This window comes from Lethenteron reissneri, chromosome 17 (assembly GCF_015708825.2).
Source record: "Lethenteron reissneri isolate LAM-NWPU_2019-01 chromosome 17, ASM1570882v1, whole genome shotgun sequence".
NCBI lineage: Eukaryota > Metazoa > Chordata > Hyperoartia > Petromyzontiformes > Petromyzontidae > Lethenteron > Lethenteron reissneri.
Window position 1 is genome coordinate 11304124 of NC_083795.1, and position 19962 is coordinate 11324085.

Genomic DNA, 19962 nt, shown 5'->3' on the forward strand with positions numbered 1-19962 from the left:
GTTTTTGTTGGCTATCGGCCTGGGGGCTGCCGGTCTCCGCGAGTCACGAGCGCTGAATCTTCTGCCGCCACACACGTGTGCGCGCGCGCGTTCGCTCACTGCGCGGCTCTAATGTTCGTGTGTGTGTGCCTGCGTGCGCGTACATGCGTCCGAGAGGGAAGGGAGAATCGTTCCAGCTAACGCACCGGCTCGGAGGTCGGCGCTGGCTCTGCAACGAGCCATTCATATCGGGGAGACCGCGCAAGATGTCAACCGCGAGTTAACAGCGTGCGTGTAACTTTGAAATTGCGTCGTATATTACTTATCCTTTACAAGCCGACTTGTACGTTGTAAACAAAACAAAAAAGAACGTCCATGGAGTATAAACCTCCCCGGCTTTACGAGCTAAACGCCCGTCTGGTCGAGTTACTTAATCTATCCACGCCAAAGTAATTCTGAATGAAATACATTTTTATGCTCTCCTTATTTTGCTTGTATGAAGAAAGCTTCGTGCACTCTCTGCAATACACACATGACCCCGAACATCCACCACGGGCTTGTTTGTGTTGGCGTTGGACATGTTGGCGAGCGCGGCGCGGAAACGCGTTGCTTCGAGTCAATGCTAACGACCCTGGGGTTTCTGCTTAAACAAATATACAAGAAAATAACGCCCATGATGCATCGGCCCAAAGCGCCAAGTGACCAGCAACAAACAGCACGATCAAAGTTGTAACGGATAAGAGTTCATACGTTTTTTTGGATTGAGCAAAGCAATTGTATATAAAGAGCCTGGAGAAAAGAGACGATGGGAGAAGATTCCGAATGGGCTTAAGATTCCGAAGTGGAGCCGTGCGAGGGAAGAAGCAGAACGAGAAGAGTTGTGACCTGCAGTGTGGCGAGCGAGTGGGTGGGCGTGTGTGCACCTAGCATGGCACAAGCGAGGTGACGTGGTGACGTCACCGGCACTTAGTGGTGAACGGCCGTTGTTGTTGTTGAGACGGCGAGGGAGTTGTTGAGCATGGATGAGACGAAACGGTCGGTCTGGTAGACCGAGCCCTCGACATGGGGTGGAGGAATCAAGGAGCGAGGTTCGTGAGAACGGTCACCGTGCCACAGGAGCGATGCGAGAGTGACGAGGAGGCGACCGACCACTTCACGTGAAGTGACAGCAAGTGCAGCGAGGCAGCAAAAGGGTTGCTCTACCCCCGATGCAACAAAAGCATTCGCAACTTTGGCCAAATGCACGCTTTGCATAGTATCGCATTCACCATTTCATATTTGATCCGTCCTGTATTTTAAAGCAAAATTTGAGGATGCTTCTTTATAATATGGGCGCGTGCGCGCGCGTGTGTGACCAGATTTGGAAAACTTAATTGGGGCACGTCTTATTTTCTTGAGAAACTTATAATCCAAAGAATACGGTAATAATAGCAAACTTCATTTCATATAGCGCCATTCATGTTAATCGCATCCTCACAGCGTCGTACCTTAATTGAACACGAGGGCCAAATCCAATTGAAAGCAACTAGTGAGCGAAACGAAAACCCTCAGAAAATTTAAAATGGAGAAACGAATCAAGAAATGCATGGCAAGATAAACAAGATACAATCTCGATTTAAAGCTTTCGCGACTGCAGGGATTCATCTTCTTGGTTCTTTCGGTAAAGTCACGTAGAAGGGAAATAATAAAATAATAAAAATAAAACATAATAAAATATAATAAAGTAATATTTTATTAAGTTTTATTTTTATTATTCAAATAAAACATAGCAAAATATAATAAAATATTATTTGATAAAGTTTTATTTTCATTATTTTATTATTTCCCTTCTACGTGACTTTACCGAAAGAACCAAGAAGAAGAAGAAACAATCGTCGGGACGATGCGGTGCTGTGTGTTGGAGTGGTGGTGGTGTTGGGTGCTCCTCACAGCGTGGAGAGCGAGTGCACGGTAGCGAAGGCTCCGGGAGTGATGCTGCCGATCTGGTTGTCGTAGAGCGACAGCAGCCGCACCGAGCCGAGGCCTGCGAAGGTGCCGTTGCCCACGCACGTCAGCTTGTTGCTGCGCAGCATCCTGTCACGTGGGGACGGGGGTGAGACGCAGGGTGAGCGATTGTTTTTTTTTTATCTTCTTGGTTCTTTCGGTAAAGTCACGTAGAATGGAAATAACAAAATAAAACATAATAAAATAAGAATGGAAATAACAAAATCTTCTTGGTTCTTTCGGTAAAGTCACGTAGAATGGAAATAACAAAATAACAAAATAAAACATAATAAAATTATTATATTATTATTTTATTATGTTTATTTTATTCTTATTTTATTATTATTTTATTATGGTTTATTTTGTTATTTCCATTCTACGTGACTTTACCGAAAGAACCAAGAAGATGAATCCCTGCAGTCACGAAAGCTTTAAATTGTTTTTTTTACTTTACTTCACCAAAGTGCTTGTCCGAACGACAAATCGCCGAACCGTCCGGTTGGCCGTCCGCGGGACTCGCTGGTCCGTTAGGACGGCTGCTTGCGTTGTGGCCGAAACGTCGCGAGAATTGTATTTTATTATTTTTATTTGTATTATTTTATCGTCTCCCTTCTACGTGACTTTACCGAAAGGACCAAGAAGATGAATCCCTGCAGTCACGAAAGCTTTAAATCCGTTAGATCTATCGTGACACGGGCAGAACCACGCAGGAGCCCTCCCTCTGCAGCGTAGCGGTGGCACATGGACACTCTGGTTTGACACAACGACGGTTTTAGTTGCTCTCGCGTGCCCCTCGATGATGATGATCATGATGTGCAATGAAGGTGACAATGGCTCAAGCGTTAAATGAAAAGCAAATGACTTAATTGGGAAAATAACAATGCAACATTGCCCCCTATCAGCAGATCAATGCCCATTTGGAGGCAAGCGCTGGGCATACCACGTGCAGCACAGGGAAAGGTGTCACTGAGGGTCACCTGGTTAGACCGCCACATGGCACTGGGATGCGAAGTCATGCCCTTTGAATTACTGAGGTATTTAAGCGCCATGACACAAATCCTTATCCTTACAATAAATATCTAAAAGACACATACACACGGACGATAAAAGGATCCAGTTGCAGTTGATGATAAATTGATTTCCATTTCCATATTACAATAAATATATTGTCAGCAATTATTGTGCGTGGCTCGCAATCCCTGCTTGGGGGTTGACTCAGCACATCATTTCTGTGGGGTCGATAAAATAAGTTCCACTTTGTGGGGTAGGCAACAGTAGTTGTCCTATAGAGAGACTCTCCCCTGCCACAGGAACGAGGAATTTCCACTGCTGGCTTTGCAGGGCTGTAAACAGGAGATGAGAACCAATGCCTCAATGCTCATTTGAGCAGGACATTGCTTTTTGACGTTTGATTGCGATAGGACAACAAAAAACCATACTTCGCTGGGATGCACACGAAGGAACGCAGAGGAATTGTGTGGATGGCTGGGACAAAACAAATTAACGCAAACCGGAAAAAAAGAAAGAAATAAAAAAACACCCAAAAGAAAATAAAAACGCCCAAAACAAATATCATCCATTACACATTTCGCAGAGCACAAAAACTGTTCGAAAGGTCATGGCAATAAACTGGCGGCGTACAGTGTTTTGAGGCCCTCCAGGCCCCGAAACATGGCTCCGTGCACACTCTCCAGCTGGTTTCCCGTCAGCAGGAGCTCTCCCACCGAGCCGGCGCCTTCAAACGCCCCCTCCTCCACTTCGGCGATCTTGTTGTTGCTCAGGTTACTGCATGCGAAGGGGGGAGCAGACACGGCGGGAGCGTTCCCCCACCGAACCGCGAGCACGACACACAATTCGCGCGCTCGCGCAAAAGCGCACACGCGCGACCGGTAGAAGACCTGATGATGCGGGCGGTTACGAGAAGGGAACCGGCACTGTATGGGCAGACATGTAGGATGGACAACGGCAGGAAAATTAAAAGTGTGTTGTTCAGAAAAATGGAAGGAACCGGAAAGAGAGGAAAACATAACTGAGAATGGCTTGACGAGGGCACCGTAAGAGATTGGTGCCAGGAAGATGTATGCACTACTTGAGCATATTGGCACAAGACAGAGGGAAAGTGGAAACAAATGACAAAATGTGCGGTGGACACCTACGGGCTATCCGCCGATGGTGATGATGAAGTAACATTCAGCCCTAAGCTGATTTACAAGAATGACCACCACATCCCCTCCCGCCCCCACGGAGGACTTTGGTGAAACGAAGGAAGTTACAGCGGTGAATAAATCCGAAACATTGCAGACACCTGAGTGACAAACGCATTCGAGGGAACAACATCCAGATCATGGCACGACTCAAGTAACTACCGGCGGGTGATGTGGAATTTGAACATGCAACTCACGCGGGGTTTCGCTAACCACGTGTCCAAGAAAAGGTATTCAAGGCACCGGACTTCACCAAAAATAACATGGGGCAAGGGATGGGAAACTTCTGAAGACGAACAAAAGCAACTTCAGAGGCTGAAAACGCGAGAAGATAAATGACACGATTTGAGATGGGGGTCTCAAGATCACAAACAAATGGATGATCGCTGCTGACGGAGTGACTTATGCAATTGGTAACAGTGACCTGGAATTGCTATAAAAATTCAATTTGGATGAAATAATGTCGAGTGTGTTTATAAGCAGAAAAGTATGATTTCAGAAAAAAAATATTGCTTGGGAGACTTAAAAATTATGGACCTGAGGTTGATTGGATTAACTCATCGGAAAGGATAAGCTTAAAGTTCAAAATTGCTTGAAGTCTTAGGCTAAACACTGGCAAATATGCAATCCCCATCACCAGTGAACCAAGTAGGTCACCTCCTGTGGAATGTGACGCTAAAGCCGATAGAAAATCAGGTGAATCTTGCTCGCAGTTACAATTGCAACATCTACTTTGCACGTGAGAATTGTATGAATCGTCAAGATTCCGGTTGGCGATTTCAGAACGAATGCCCGTTTGTCTAATTTGTACTTGCTCGTTGGCATTACTTCATGTTTGAGGTTATCGCAAGTCATCTGTATCATTAGCATATAAATTGCATGAATGACAAGTAATGTATTCCTACATGCTCGATTCGATAGATGTATTGTGAGCGTAAGATCCAGTAATTTTAGTTGATGAATGGATGCACCCCGTTCCATGGCTTTATTTTAAGACTACATGTTCATAAGGTTGTTTGGGTGGCGGTGGTGAAAGGCATTTATCACACTGGTAGGAAGTGGGAGGTTGTTGATAAACATACCCCATTGGACAACACATGCCAGTGACAACAAAAGACTCAAAGATCAAAACTTCTGGTGGAATAAAAAAATTATAATTAATTCGACTTGAACCTGTGACATTTTGTAATTATGTCTGTCCTAAAGTTTGTCCTTTCTGTGTCATAGCGGCAGTGTCGTGGTCAGCGCTACGCTGCGCGACGAACCTGGCGGCCCGAGTTCGATTCCCGCTCATGGCCAACACCAGTGAGGATTATCTCAACCGGTCCTAGGCTTCCCCTGGGTAGACTCAGCCTCAAATGAGTGCCTCGTGCGGTGTGTAAACATCGCCACTAGGGAGACAAAGATGGCCGGGCGTGGTGTTGGCCACCCCCCCACCCACTCGTGTGCCACTCCGGCCTTCACAGGTGCTCGCTTACAGCACTTGCCCCAACAGTCTGTTCAGGCTATAGGGGGGGGATCTTTGTCTCTGTTTATGGCTGCTATAACAGATGCAATAATGGTTATGAAGGAGTAATGGTTATCCATTCGATTCTCAGCAACAAACCGTACATTTTCCGCAACTGTGTGAGCTTCTTGAAAATCCCCGTTGCTTCCAACACCGTGATGTCATTGTTGTTCAGTCGCCTGGAGGCAAGAGGATACAAACAACGAGCATATTTGAACACACACACACAATAAACCTGTTTCTGAGTGCGGACAGAAAGTTTGTCAATCTTAGACGTGAAATATTTTCCCCTCCCTGACCTGGTTTGCGGCACACAAAACCAATGCAGTCTTCAACACCGGCTCTTTGGTTCCTACCAAGTGCACCAACACACGAAGCTTAAACCACTCTCCAAACTAGAATTTTTTTTTATTTGACCAGGTAAGGCCTACTGAGCTATGCAGCTCTTTGCAGAAGTGACCTGGCCCCAAATGATAGCTCAACGAAGTGGCTTATCACGTGAACATTTCTATCAGCCAAATACTCTAAACGCACGTTGATTCCAAATGTGGAGAGAAAAACCGGAGGACCTGTAGAAAAATCCACGTCACCATGGGGAGAGACACACGCAAACTCCAAATATACAGCAGGCGTCAGGGTCGGGGATCAAACCCACGACCTCCTGCAAACCAGGCGAGGCAGTTAACATCTGGCCACCGTGGCCCGCTCACTGTGCGACAGGTTCGAGAGGACCGGGCGCCCGACTTGGCGCGCCTGCGAAGCCAACTCACAGCTCGGTGGTGTACTGCGGCAGGTGCTCCGGGATGCGGGAGAGGCGCTGGCTGGAGCAGTCGACGATGGTACCCTCGCAGCGGCAGCGCTCGGGGCACAGCGAGTCGACGAAGCACTCGCCACCCAGCTTCGAGCGGTGGTCTTCGGCTCCTGCGCATCGGCACTGGCGGGGCCACGGCCAGCGCAGCCAGTGGGTGGTGGGGGTGGGGGGGGAATTGGAAATAGAAGCGCAAAGTAGGGCCAAGAGGGGATAGACCATGGGCACTTTATAACAAGACAATGTTTAAACATGGATTGGCAATATATATTTTCTTCACTTGTAAACACAGGAGAGGTGTAATGATGCATCGATGAATTATGCATATAATACATTCGCCGAATCTTTAGCAATAGATTACTTTCATTTGGTACATGTATCGTTAGTTTGTGTCACCCCTGCAGCTACTAGAGAAGTGACAATGCAACCACTGTTAGAAACATTAACCAACTCGTAAATCAAATCGCTATCCTGAATCGTGACGAATCATTGACACGTGTGGAGCGGACTTGTTTGATTCCTGAAGCACAGCGTTACTTTGTTGTTTTGCAGAATAGTTCACTTTTTCACTTTTACTCAGCGCATCTCAAATATAATTCACACAAAAAGGTCACACAGCTTTCCAGTAGAAAACACGACCTTTTCATCGGAAGAGGTTAGGAGAAAACAAAATATTAACAAGAAAAAAACTCAACACATTCATCAATAACACTGTGTGGCCTAAATAGATATTATATTTGCGACGTTTCGGGCAATGGCCTTCCTTCATAGCACATACATCACGATTTATAATTATTATTGACCAACGTGTGGAGTTTTTTGTCTTATTATTATGTGTGCTCGTGCACCACCGTCAATGCAACAGCAGCAGCATCACCAAATCGCCTGTTTAACATTACGTGTAACCAGGTTTGTCGACTCTAGGAGGTCGGGAATGACCCGGTACCACCACCAGGCAGCAAGATCTGCAGTGTCCCCCGGGTGGCCGAGGGGCGTGGCCTTCCCTGGTGCTTGAAGGAACCATGTTTTGTTTTGTCTTGAGCGCGGCAAGCACATGGTTAGATCAAGCACAAGGGAAAGCGACGCGGCAGGAGCAGCAGGGCAGGCCCACGTTGGGCCCGGCGGGCCGGGAGAGTACCGTAGGAGCGGGACCCAGGGCCCGCGGAGCAAGGGCAGCACGTGAGGAGGCCAGTTAGAGAGAGAGACAGACAACAGAGAGATTTAGAGTGCACGAGAGAGAGAGAGAGAGATCTGCCATGGCGTTGGGGCCAAATGAGACTCAAAGGGGATGGAGTTACAAAGACCACACGAGTGAAAATGTCAGAATTATGCAGATGTATTAAGAGGGATAGGTGCAGCAGGTCTGCAGTGTCCTGCTCTTGCCCACTGTCGTTGGAAAATTCCCCACTAAGATGAGCTTTAGAAACCCCACCCCCCACCCCGATGATATTTGGCCTACTCCTCCACGCTGGCCAGACATCTTGGAAGAGGTGGGGGTGCCCACACGTGTGAACCCCAGCACATTCGACCCATATTTACCACTGGGTGAGGGCCGATTCAAAACAATTCTACCGTTGTTTCAACTGCCATGCCAGGAGATCAACCTGGTGACCTCTGGATTGCAGGTTTAGTGTGCTAACAATTACACCGTGGTAGCATGCCAGGTGTATAAATTAGCACGATTTTATAAACAAAAGTGAACTACTCGTAGAAAATTGCTAAAATAATGACGGCCAAGTAGTGTTTAGTACGAAGAAATAAAGTAATATTATGAAAAAGAATCAGAGACACCAACAGACACATATGCATGTTGAGGCACACGAATGAATGAAGAGAGGGCTTTGAGAATGCGTAGCAGAACAGTTTTCCTACTTTGACAAATATAAATCAAATTGAGGACGATTCATCCCCGAATATCATCATTGTCCAGAGAAAATGTATTCATACATGATCATCATCATCGTCATTCAATATTTACAACTTTAAAATCAAAGCAGCAGGAGATAAAATCCACAATTAATATCAGCCTTGAGGTCAAAAAAGTCATAACGTGACGCACACGTGTTTAACAACCAGAAACCAAACGCTACGCTGCACGTGCTTGCAACAATACAGTAACACCTCGTTATTTCGGTATTTGATAATTGATCATTGGGGATAATTCTGCACGGCTGCGCTTTCGGCATATATACGGTGTAGTAGTAATTCGCCATGAGCCGAATTGCCGTACCGACTGGTACAATTTCGTCAGACACGTGTAACGATGCCGCACGCCATGACCAATACAACGGCTCGGTCTGCCGGTGGCGTGCGTGGTGAGCATGGTGAGCGTGGTGAGCGTGGCGAGCATAAGTGCAGACCCGTCACTTTGGACTTTACCTTATTGGTGCACTCTGTGCGAGCCAACCCTCTCAGAAATGTCGTCTACACCGACATCAAGAAGTAATGGAAAGGGACTGAAATATAAACCCCTTTAGTCTGCGAGACAAATCCAAAGTTTCGGGTAGAATTGATGCAGGGTGTGTGTCAATGTGTATGGCGTGTGAAGAGTTTGACATTGAATCAAGCACCCTGAAAATACAGTACAGTAAGTACATACTAAGCGCATTAAGGCCCCTCCACAACCTCTGCCACCTACCACATGTAACCTACCACATTCCTCCTTGTTCACCTGCAGTGCTGGTTACTGATGGTAAGCGTTACTTTTTATGGGAAAAAAAATTAGGAAAGCAAATTTGGATTTTTTTTGTTTGTTATTGGGGCAGGAGGCACCGGGGAGTACACCATTGCACATAATTCGCAATATTGGATAATTCGGCAAGGCCAGAGCCTCACATGTGTCGAATTAACAAGGGTTTACTGTACATGCAAAAGCTCTTGCTTCCGAGTCTTCTTGCATTGAAATTGTACCACTCAAGCGACAAATACAGGCACACCGTCCGGCACACGTAAGTGAAAGACTAACAATGTCGCGCCACAGAGCGCCCTGTCACCATAAGCCCCACGACATAGAACATTATACAAACGTTTTTATTGCGTGCTGACCTTGGGCGATTTCCAACACCGAACCACCCCTGTGCAAGATAATGCTGCCAACGTTTTGCAGATAACCTGCAGTGCTCATAATAATAGTAAAAATGTTGGGCTTATATATATAGCGTCGTCATTTGTGCAAATTGGGTCTCAGGGTTGATAAGGAAGCACAGACAAGCTGCAAGGCAGCAGCTCGGCCGTGAGCCGGCACGGCCAACAATTGCCCAAGCTCTGTGGTTCTCTACATATTAAGATGTTTTCAGCCAATCAATGCGGTTACATGTGATTCTCGCAATGCTTGCTGGGCATTTCACCCAGGGTTGCCACCCCCCTTTCGCCATTGAAAGATACGAAGACCTATCACGGGAAGAAGAATAAGGTTCCACCACGCTGGAAGAAGGTGGGAGGAACTACGCAACGTTCATGTCCCGCTCAGATTTATACATTTCCCCCGGACAACTGCTTCAAACAGAGGACGAATCGTGAGAAAACAAGGACAGGTGGCAACCCTCATTTCGCATTTTTTTTTTGCAGAGGAGGTGGTTTAGCGTTGGGAAACACTCTCTCTCGATTCACCGGCAGAAAAACAGACAATTTGTTAATTCAACAACAGCGGCAGCCAAGACAAAAGCGATAGAGAGAAAGAGAAAGAGATTAGTAGCAGGTAGAAATGGGTGGCAAATTGGTCAGAGAATGCAAAAAGGTGAGAGAAGCACGCACCTGGTAGAGAGTACTGCTCCTTGGCTGGTGGGGTGGGGTGGCAGGATGGAGAGAAAGGGAGACAATAAGACAAGCTGATTGCTGTGACTGTGAGAGAGAGAGAGAGAGCGAGCGTGAATTAACAAGCACCGCCATCGCGTACCAAAGAACCAAGCTCAGTTCATCTTCCGAAAGGGTTTGGAAGAGGAAACAAAAAAAAACTTTCATTAAATACCACCATGATGGAGCACACACGCACAAGTGGCTTACATTTAAAACCCATTTGCTTTACGTGTGGCTAAAAGCCCAGACAAAATGGTCCTACGTTTAGATTCCGGTGTGGTCTCAGACATTGCCTGTGACCCGGTTCGTCTTCTCGAGTGTCCGAGTTGACCCTTGTTCGAATGTAAGATAAGTTTTTTTCTGCATTGCCCGTGCCTGATGATTGGTGAACACTTCCGATGAGACGTAGAGAGCGGTGGTTAATTTGAATCTGTGGTCTACTCTCCACGTGGGACGCACACGCACACGCGCGTATACGCGTGCAAGATCTCTCTAACCTCGTTTGAATTTTTAACAATCATCAGGCATGTGCAGTACGTATCAACTAAAGTTGCATTTGAGGGGTGGTACATTCTGAAGGACTTACTGTGGTGGATCGTGGGTAATGGAATTTGAGAAACCCCGAGTTAATACGTTCATCTGGCCTATTCCCCCCATCAATGTCAACTCTCAGAAGTTAAGCAGGTTCGAGCCTGGATAGCGCTTGGAAGGCTGACCACCAGGGCTTGCCAGGTGTTGTAGGACTGGGCTGAGAGGTAACATTGTTGAGTGTTAACCCCCTCCCCCCTGTATGTGTGTGCTTTCTTCAGGCACTCCGGTTTACCTCCCACTGCCAAGCAAATCATGAATGGTATTGGCCAAACATCCCAATGCCGACCATTGGCACCTCCTTTGCCAGTAGAAAAATATGATAATTGTCTGGGCGCAGGCTCCACGAGCTTTTGTGCTGCCCATGACACAATTCCCCCCGTGTGGGTGAGCGTCCATTCACGCAACAAGGGTGGTGGTGCGGCTATAGCTCCAAAAAAAGGTGTCAGTTTTGTTGCCAGATAAAAGGGTAAAAAACCAATTATCATCCCAATGCAGGACCTTTATGAAAATTTTTTTTGAGACGACGAGAAGCGTACATGTCACCACGGCAATATCAATTCTAATTTATTTGCGATACCTGCCGATTATTTGCATAAAGGTCACACGGTGGGCATAAATGGGTAGTGCAGAAAAAATAATTGTATCGTTGTACTTTAATGCGCCCATGTCTATGCTCAAGACCACCCAACAGTAGCCAGGATGGTGAAGTATGGTCAAACAACCCCCTGCGATCCACACAACGTGGCGATGCCCTCAACGAATAGAACATTGACAAGGGCTTTAAATTCGCAAACAGGATCACACCCGTGAGCACACACGAACAACAACAACAACCACACATGAACACACACTGGTACACACGCACCTACACACGTACCCACACACGTACCCACACACGAGCAGTACACGTACATGCGAGACGACACGACAGACAGGTATCCTACACTCACACACACACCAAGCCCCCTCCTGCCTTTCTCCAGCCACTGCTGAGATACTGGCAGGCACTGCGAGCAGGGTTAAGGTTAAGACCGCTGGCGCGAGAGGTAGAGACCGTGAGAGAGAGCGAGAGAGCGAGCGTGCGGTGAGCGTGTGGTGCGCGGTGCGCCCTCAAAGGGTGCGTGCGGCAGGTGTGGGCGCCCACCCGAGCAGCGGAACTTCTTGCTCTTGATCTGGCCGATGCGCTTGTTGGCGAGTCGGCGCGGGCTGGCGCAGCGGGCTCCGCTCGTCTCGATCGGGTTGGCGTGGAGGTAGTCGGCCAGCCACTTGAGGTGGCAGTCGCAGATGAACGGGTTCTGCGCCAGGTGCCTGCGGCGTGGAGGAGCGGAGAGACGGGGACGACGGTCGGTACGCTTGGGGATGGCTTTCATGGTCGTTTTGTCAATCCACTGCTGGACGAAGGCTTCCCCGTACCGTATCGGTCATGGGAGCTGTTGGCCATACTTCACCACGCTGAGCAGCGAGGGGGAAGGTTGGTGAAGGGAAGGGCCGGGGGCTCAAGACAGGTTCAGATGTCATTGGCCAATGCTATTAGTCGTGGCGAAGAATCGAAATCAGGTAACCGAGTTCAGGGCAGAGTGTGCTAACCTCTGCGCCGCCACTCCACTAAAAAGGTTTTAGGAAATGAGGAAAAAAATCCATTAAACTAATTGATTTCATCTTACCTATTAAATATCAATAGCTCAAGGTCTCTATTTTAACATGAAACATAAACCAAAAGAAAACTGCGTGTAATACTATAAATGCCGTTCTTGTGCCCTCAACACAGCGTTCACGCTGTTCAACTGGGAGACAATGAGACGGGTTGCGGAATAAACACGCGTGCGAATTATCAAATGTGACGGAGTGCGTTAATGAAAACTTTGAGCGGATTGCAGTACGCTTTGTACCCTGCCAGCGGTAGCAGGCAAACGTGGACGCGCTTGGGTACGCGTCTGCTATTCCGCTGAGGCAATGAGAACAAAGCCGCTCGATACATCCTGAATACGCCAGTGTTCATTTAATTTCGTGACAAAAAAAATATGATAAAACCCAGCCCGCTTTGAGTGAACGCACAGGGTTGACCCCGCAGACCATGTTGGTTTATGGCAATGCGCGTCTAATGACTTTGAAATTTGAATGCATAATCGCCGTCTAATCCCGGGGCCTCGCTGGCAACCGTGAATGAGAATTAATGTGCGCCGCCTGGATAATATACACAGGTCTGCCCTTTGGCCACCCGCCTTTAATCTTCCACATTAAAAAGAGGAATGGCCGCAGATTATGGTGCATCTGCACCGCAGTGAGCCCGTAATACGCATGCGAGCAGGACGAAGGCATCCCAGACAGGGCCGCGAGCGAGAGATGTGCAGAAAGCACACCGGGTTTTCACCCGGTGTGCTTTCTGCACATCCCTCGCTCGCGCTAGCGCGAGAGTACGCGACAGTGCTCCCCGGAGCTCTTGCGCAGTGCCCGTCGTACAGCGTCTGGATGGAGCGCAGGGGGCTGAAGGTGCCCTTGGCCATCGTCTGGATCTTGTTGTCGTAGAGCGAGAGCAGGTTGAGGTTCTGCAGGTCCTGGAACGCGTCCGCTCGGACGCAGTTTATTTTGTTGGCGTTGAGCAGCCTGCGGAGGATTGGGGGGGGGGGGATCGGAGCGGCGCAGGCAATGATTGAGGAAAGAGTCAGCGGAGTTGGACATGCGATTACGCCAAATGACAATAGACACCAACAACTTCGTGCACTAATTGTGCGATTAGTGCTTAAATGCCAGCAATCGTAGTGAGAGGTAAATGTCATTAGACGGAGTCATTAATTTAAATTGTGGGCTAACACCGGGGGAACACAAATGAGTGTGACAAACATTGAACAAAAAAAATATGTGACTGCAAAATATACCCACATACTCCTGCATCACCTGCAAATATTGAACCCCCCTGCCCCCTTCCCCCACCCCGCCCCCCCCGCCTATCCTCCCTCCCACCTCCCCCACCCCACCTCCTCCACCCCCCCCCCACCTCGCCTCCCCCACCCCACCCCACCTCCCCCTCCCCCACCCGCCCACCCCGCCTCTCCCACCCCGCCTCCCCCACCCCGCCTCCCCACCCCGCCTCTCCCACCCCGCCTCTCCCACCCCACCTCCCCCTCCCCCACCCGCCCACCCCGCCTCTCCCACCCCGCCTCCCCCACCCCGCCTCTCCCACCCCGCCTCCCCCACCCCGTCTCCCCCACCCCACCCCGCCTCCCCCACCCCACCTCCTCCACCCCACCTCACCCCACCTTTATGATTCAATGAACTGCCACGAATCAAAGTCACGATGCGTTTCGAGTATCGATGATGCGTCATTGGTGCTGCCAACCTTTGTTTGTCCCGTCTCATTCATAAATACCGCCGTATTTGCACATAATTTTGCACAAGTCGCAAACAATCGATTTTACACGAAAATGTTCCATGCGGGTATATGCGAGCGTAATGATGAACTGCAATCGGTGACCCAAAGCTTAACTGCACGCTCAGTCACTCCGAAACAAATTCACCGGTGATGCCGCTGCAGCTGCGTTGGCAGTGGCGCACCAGCGCGGTTAACAAACGAAAATAAACTCAACGCATTCGTCAATGGTGCTGCTGAAAGAGAATAAATAAATAATAGGCAACATTTCCAGCAATAGCCCTTCTTCATAAATTCGTCTTATGTGTGTGAATCATTCATAAATTATTTACGTGCTATGACAAAGTGTCATTACCAAAAACACCGCCTGTGTCTTTCAGGCAGTGCTATTGACAAATGTGTTGTATTTTTTTTTTAGTTCTTGCATCAGGTTATAAGAAGAAGAAGAAAAAATCCCCAACAAATTATGAAAGTAATTCCATGACAAGAATAGGCATACAACATATCGCAGCAGTTTGCCTAATACTGTACATTAAATGACCTGATCATACATTTCGATTTAAAGCTTTCGTGACTGCAGGGATTCATCTTCTTGGTTCTTTCGGTAAAGTCACGTAGAATTGAAATAATAAAAGAATAAAAATAAAACATAATAAAATAATTCTCACGACGTTTCGGCCACAACGCAAGTAGCCGTCCTCAGGTGGAGAACAGGTCTGTCGAGGAGACAGAGTCTGAGGACGGATACTTGCGTTGTGGCCGAAACGTTGTGAGAATTATTTTATTATGTTTTATTTTTATTCTTTAATTATTTCAATTCTACGTGACTTTGCCGAAAGAACGAAGAAGATGATCATACATTGTCATGGAAATGGCCAAATGCACAGGGATTATCAGCAAGTGCTTTAATGCGTGCAGCCCTCATTAAAGGTGAACAGGTCACAGATGCCGTGCGTGGATCAGCCAGCCACGCACCTGGCCATCATTTCCTTCGTTTATGGCATTGATCACCACAGCATCTGGCTCTCAGTTTAATATGAGTCAAATCAAAAACAAACATCCCCCAACGCGTAGCCTTGAATACAGGCTGTTGGGACGTGTGCTGTTAGCGAGCACCTCTTGAGATCGGCACGGTGCGCGAGGCGGTGGCGCGGTTATCACCATGCCCGGCTGCCTTTGTCTCCCCAGTGCTGACTATTGCGCAATGCACCAGGCACTCATTGTGAGGACGAGTTTACCTGGGGGAGGCTCAGGACAGGTTCTAATATTACTCAGCACTGTTGTCAGCCGTGATTAGGAATCGAACCCAGTTCGCCTGTTTTTTGTTTGTTAACGCAGTACGCTAATCACTAAACCATTGCTCCCCACAACACGTGTGTATGTATGTTGAACTTCGTTCGCACCATTCGTAGCTAACTGCGTATGATCAGAGGAAGGACAACAGAGACACGCTCACACACATGCATAGAAAACAAACCAAAAAGATATACGTGCACGTATTGCGTTCATTTCGCTTTGATTATGTAATGACGTTGTGCCCAGTGACCGCTCGTTGGGCAGAAGCTGTGGAGATCTGCGCCGGGGCAGCGCTGAGCAGACCCTGGTGCAGGAGTGCGCTGTCATCGCTAATTGGGGCGCATTAGCCCGCCGGTGGGCCGGGGACGCGCGAGGAATTGAGCAGAGCCCTTCACGGACGGGCCCGCCCGCCCGCCCGCTCTACGCCCATCAAAACGCGCAGAGCGCTTCCAGTCTGGCGGCTGTGTTACTTTACTGTCGCCACCAATAAGTCGACATTGCAATCTGGTTTCCAGGAATTCAACTCCCGCCGCGCAATCCATTTGGCCTCCCTCCATTACCCCGACACCCCCCCCCCCAACCGCCCCCCCGCACCTCCGTAGGAGCAAAGAAAAAAACAGCAGAGCAAAGTCTGGACCAGACACTGTCAGCGTGGGGGGTTTGAATGTAACGAATGTACACGCCCGGCTGTGTTTACAAACGCACAACGCCTTCGGCGGATGCTGCGAATTTATCTCGGCAAATAAATACGCTTACATGGAATATTTCGGGCAGCAGCATTTCGTCGAAAGGAATCACGGCGTGATTTTAAAGCCGTATGCAATTTCTTAAAACAAGCCGTGAGGTAGGAGATGTCAACCGCCAAGGCGACCATCATTTCTAATGCCGTCGTTCCACTTCGTACGACGCTTGCATGTATCACTTAAAAAAACAAAAAACACTTCTATAAACCAGTGAACAACGTTCCTTTTCCTAGAGAACCAATAGAGCCCCATTTGAGATGGAATAAAAATTACTCTTTCTCGGCTGTAAGGTTCGAACAAAGTGGTGTAGTCCCAAAACTTACAGTAGCTGGAGCGAATAGAGGCCATCAAAGAGCCCTTTGGGCAGCTCGGTGATTTTATTCCCGTACAAAACCCTGCAAACGCACAAAGACATCGAACGTTACGGCGACGCAAAACACATCATGGGCAGATTCGTGCTGGGTTTTTTTTTGTGCGTGTGTGTGGCCACGATGGGAATGTAATCACGAGACGTGCAGGATCTCACTCACAGCGAGTTGAGGGTCCGCAGGCCCTGGAACGCATCCGGAGCAATCTCGGAAATCTGATTGTTGCTCAGATCACTGCGCGAAAGAAGGAATGAAACATTAATGCTTCCACGTTACGCACAGCCTCAAGCCAAGAGCAATAGCGATGTCAGCCTTCACAGAACACAACCTCATTTTGTACGTACAGCACACACACACACACACAGCATGCGCGCACACACACACAATGTGCAGTATTTTACACTCGGAGAATATCGCACTTTACTGAAATCATACGTGATTTAAACTGGCACATAGGAAGATTTTCATATTTGCAATTTCATTTTTACAATTTGGATTTATGCAACACCTAACTACCGCCGCATCTCGAGAATCTGCGGGCCAACGTGCATCATGGAGGTGTGTATAGACAACATTTCTTTAAGAAGGAGATACAGCTATAGTCTGAGGAGAAGGAGGAAGGTCTATAGCCAGGACTTGGACAAGGAGAGCAAAGCATGTTAATTGCATCAAAACATTTCGGAACTTGTGATAAAAACGAAATTAAACGTTGGATGCGTGGGAACATCACCAAAAAATGCAATTCCCCACGAAGCAGATTTGTTTTCGTTACAGAGGTTTAGAATAAAGTAAATCATCTTAAAAACCATTAATATATGCAGCAGCGAGTGGATCTTGAACACAAAATAGATTCTTCGCTCTGCGCTCCCATGCGATTATGATGTACAATCATCCGAAAGAGCACTGCCTCCCTGTTTCATCAGGAATTATGGGTAATAGATTTCGGAGCTCATTACGACGGTGTGAAACCTGCCCCACACTGGGCCCCAATGCCTCTCGAAAGAGACATTAAATTCGAAAATCAATTTGCGTTCCTGAGAATTTAACCATTCACGGGCTGGATGCAAGAGCAAACATTTGGCATGTGTTGGCATGTTTTGAAGTTGTCCGGATGCGAAATTCGAGATTTTTTTGTTTTTGGAAACTGGCAGTTATAACAAGTACACCTAAGTGCGATTTTATTCATATTTACCATTCTTAGAATTACAAAAAATTATATTCAAACACCTCTTATGTTCCATTCGGAGCAAAGGTTTTGTTACACAATTATCACCATATAAATGGAACCCGTTATCACCTAAGTGTGCAGGTGCGCGCATACATTAACGCGGTAAAGTGCATTATCTCACAGAATGAATTCATTCCGTGACATGATAAATCAGGCATTAATAGCTGCCAACTTCCTATTCCACTGCTCCTGTGACCTGCACTTTGCTTAATGAAGCAAACGGCACGAGTCTCCGGCGAGCACCAACGATGGGAGGGGGGGGGGGGCAGTGGCGCCCGCACGGCAACGAGTGGCTGAGCCCAGAGCTAAGCTCTTACGTAAAAAAGATTGCGAAATTTATTCGGAGAATTTTTTTTTCATCTACTTGGTTCTTTCGGGAAAAAAAGTCACGTAGAAGGGAAATAGTAAAAAAAAACATATAATAAAATTGTATTATTTATTATTTATAAAACATAATAAAATGTTATTTTTATTATTTTATTAATTCCCTTCTACGTGACTTTACCGAAAGAACCAAGAAGATGAATCCCTGCAGTCACGAAAGCTTGAAATCGAAATTTTTTTCGTTTGTCGGCCTGGTCGCTCAAACTGCGTTTAGTTTCCCAAACGGACGATTGACCGTGGCGTGGAAATGAACGCGGGGTGTTTTTATTTGTTAAACGATAAAGAAACACAGCTGACCTTTGTGTTTAAGAATGTTTGTGAGTCTGCGGCGGTGCACAAACACAAATTGCAAACTGAACATTATAGGTTCATAACAATACCCGAAAATTAAATAATATCTAAATATGTGATACTTGGGGCAATGGCTCTGTTCTTCTTCCTTTCTCTGCTATGAAGAAGAACTAATGCCCAAAACGACAGTGTTATTGACAAATGCGGCGAGCCTTATGTCATGCCGTATTATCTAAAAGTTCACAAGGGTGCTGCGTGCCCCTATATATATAAAACCGAGACATGTAGCCTCTTTAACAAGTTTCAACACAGACGTACACAAAAAAATCTACAAAAAACCCCACGTACATTCGACGGAGCTTCTTGTACGATGAGAAAGCACCGGGGGGAACGGACTTAATGCCGTTTTGTTCCAGTCGTCTGTAAAAGGCAGAGGAACAAAAAACAAACACGGACGTGCACTTTTAAATCAACATTTACACAAACCGCCTCCTGCCCACTCGAACGAACAAGCGGCGAGTGGCTGGCTGCCACAGACGGTCGATTACTTTTTATACACACTAATAATATTTACGCTGAAGCATCTATTAGCACTATCAAAACAGTGACATGCAAACGCACGGAGTTTGTGTGAACCGCGTGAACTGACCCCCGTTTGACAAGAGGCCCCCGTAGCACCCCTGACACAAGGTGGTCGAACAATGCCAAGAAACGTCTCCGTTGTTAAAATCAAGCAGGCGCTCGCTTTCAGTCAAAGAGATCCCTCGAAGCAAATTAAACAGAAATGGGTCCAAATACAGCGAGTAACACGAAGCAGATGCCTCCACGGGTTTAGCAGGCCGGGAAATGTGTTCTCAAAATTTATTTCGGCGCTTCCAGCAGAGTAGCATCAGGCCGGCTCGTCTCTTGCCTGCCTCGACATCGCGATTCGTGTCGTAAGAGGAGCCGACGAACCACCGAGAGGAAGCTTCCATCGCCGAGTTACAAACTGCTGCAGTCTGGCCAATGAAAATGTGTGCAACATAAAATTCCAGGCGGTCTCAATCTGCAAATTAATTAAGGAATCCCCACACCATGTTGGTGTTTTACCATCCTTCACTTCATTGGTCAGTGCAATCTGGTAAAGTGGGGGCGGCGGAGAAGGAGGGCAGGCCCAGTTGTGATATCACTCGCAACTGATGTTAACCGTGACCGGGGTTCGAACTCGAGTTACCAGGTTCACTGCGCGGCATGATAACCACCGTGCGACCACTCCAACCGTTTTGACCAACTGAACATTTCCTTCGGCGCTGCTCATGATAATATTCAAACCAGTGCAATGAACCAACTGACGATGTGGCACATCGCTGGAAGGATCGATGGCCCATGGTCGAGACTAATGATGTTGTGGCATCCAGGGAATGAAACGCGTCCGTGTG

General features: G+C 47.5%; 1 protein-coding gene across 1 annotated transcript in view; it reads right to left on the bottom strand.

Moving 5' to 3' along the window:
- Positions 1-19962, bottom strand: part of LOC133343488 (slit homolog 2 protein-like) — a 187947-nt gene that overhangs the window by 37856 nt on the left and 130129 nt on the right. Inside the window, 10 exon segments of the mRNA XM_061553143.1 lie at positions 1909-2052; positions 3604-3747; positions 5778-5852; positions 6444-6594; positions 10235-10258; positions 12012-12175; positions 13328-13471; positions 16597-16668; positions 16804-16875; positions 18893-18964. Of these exon segments, the coding sequence (XP_061409127.1) occupies positions 1909-2052; positions 3604-3747; positions 5778-5852; positions 6444-6594; positions 10235-10258; positions 12012-12175; positions 13328-13471; positions 16597-16668; positions 16804-16875; positions 18893-18964 (1062 nt within the window).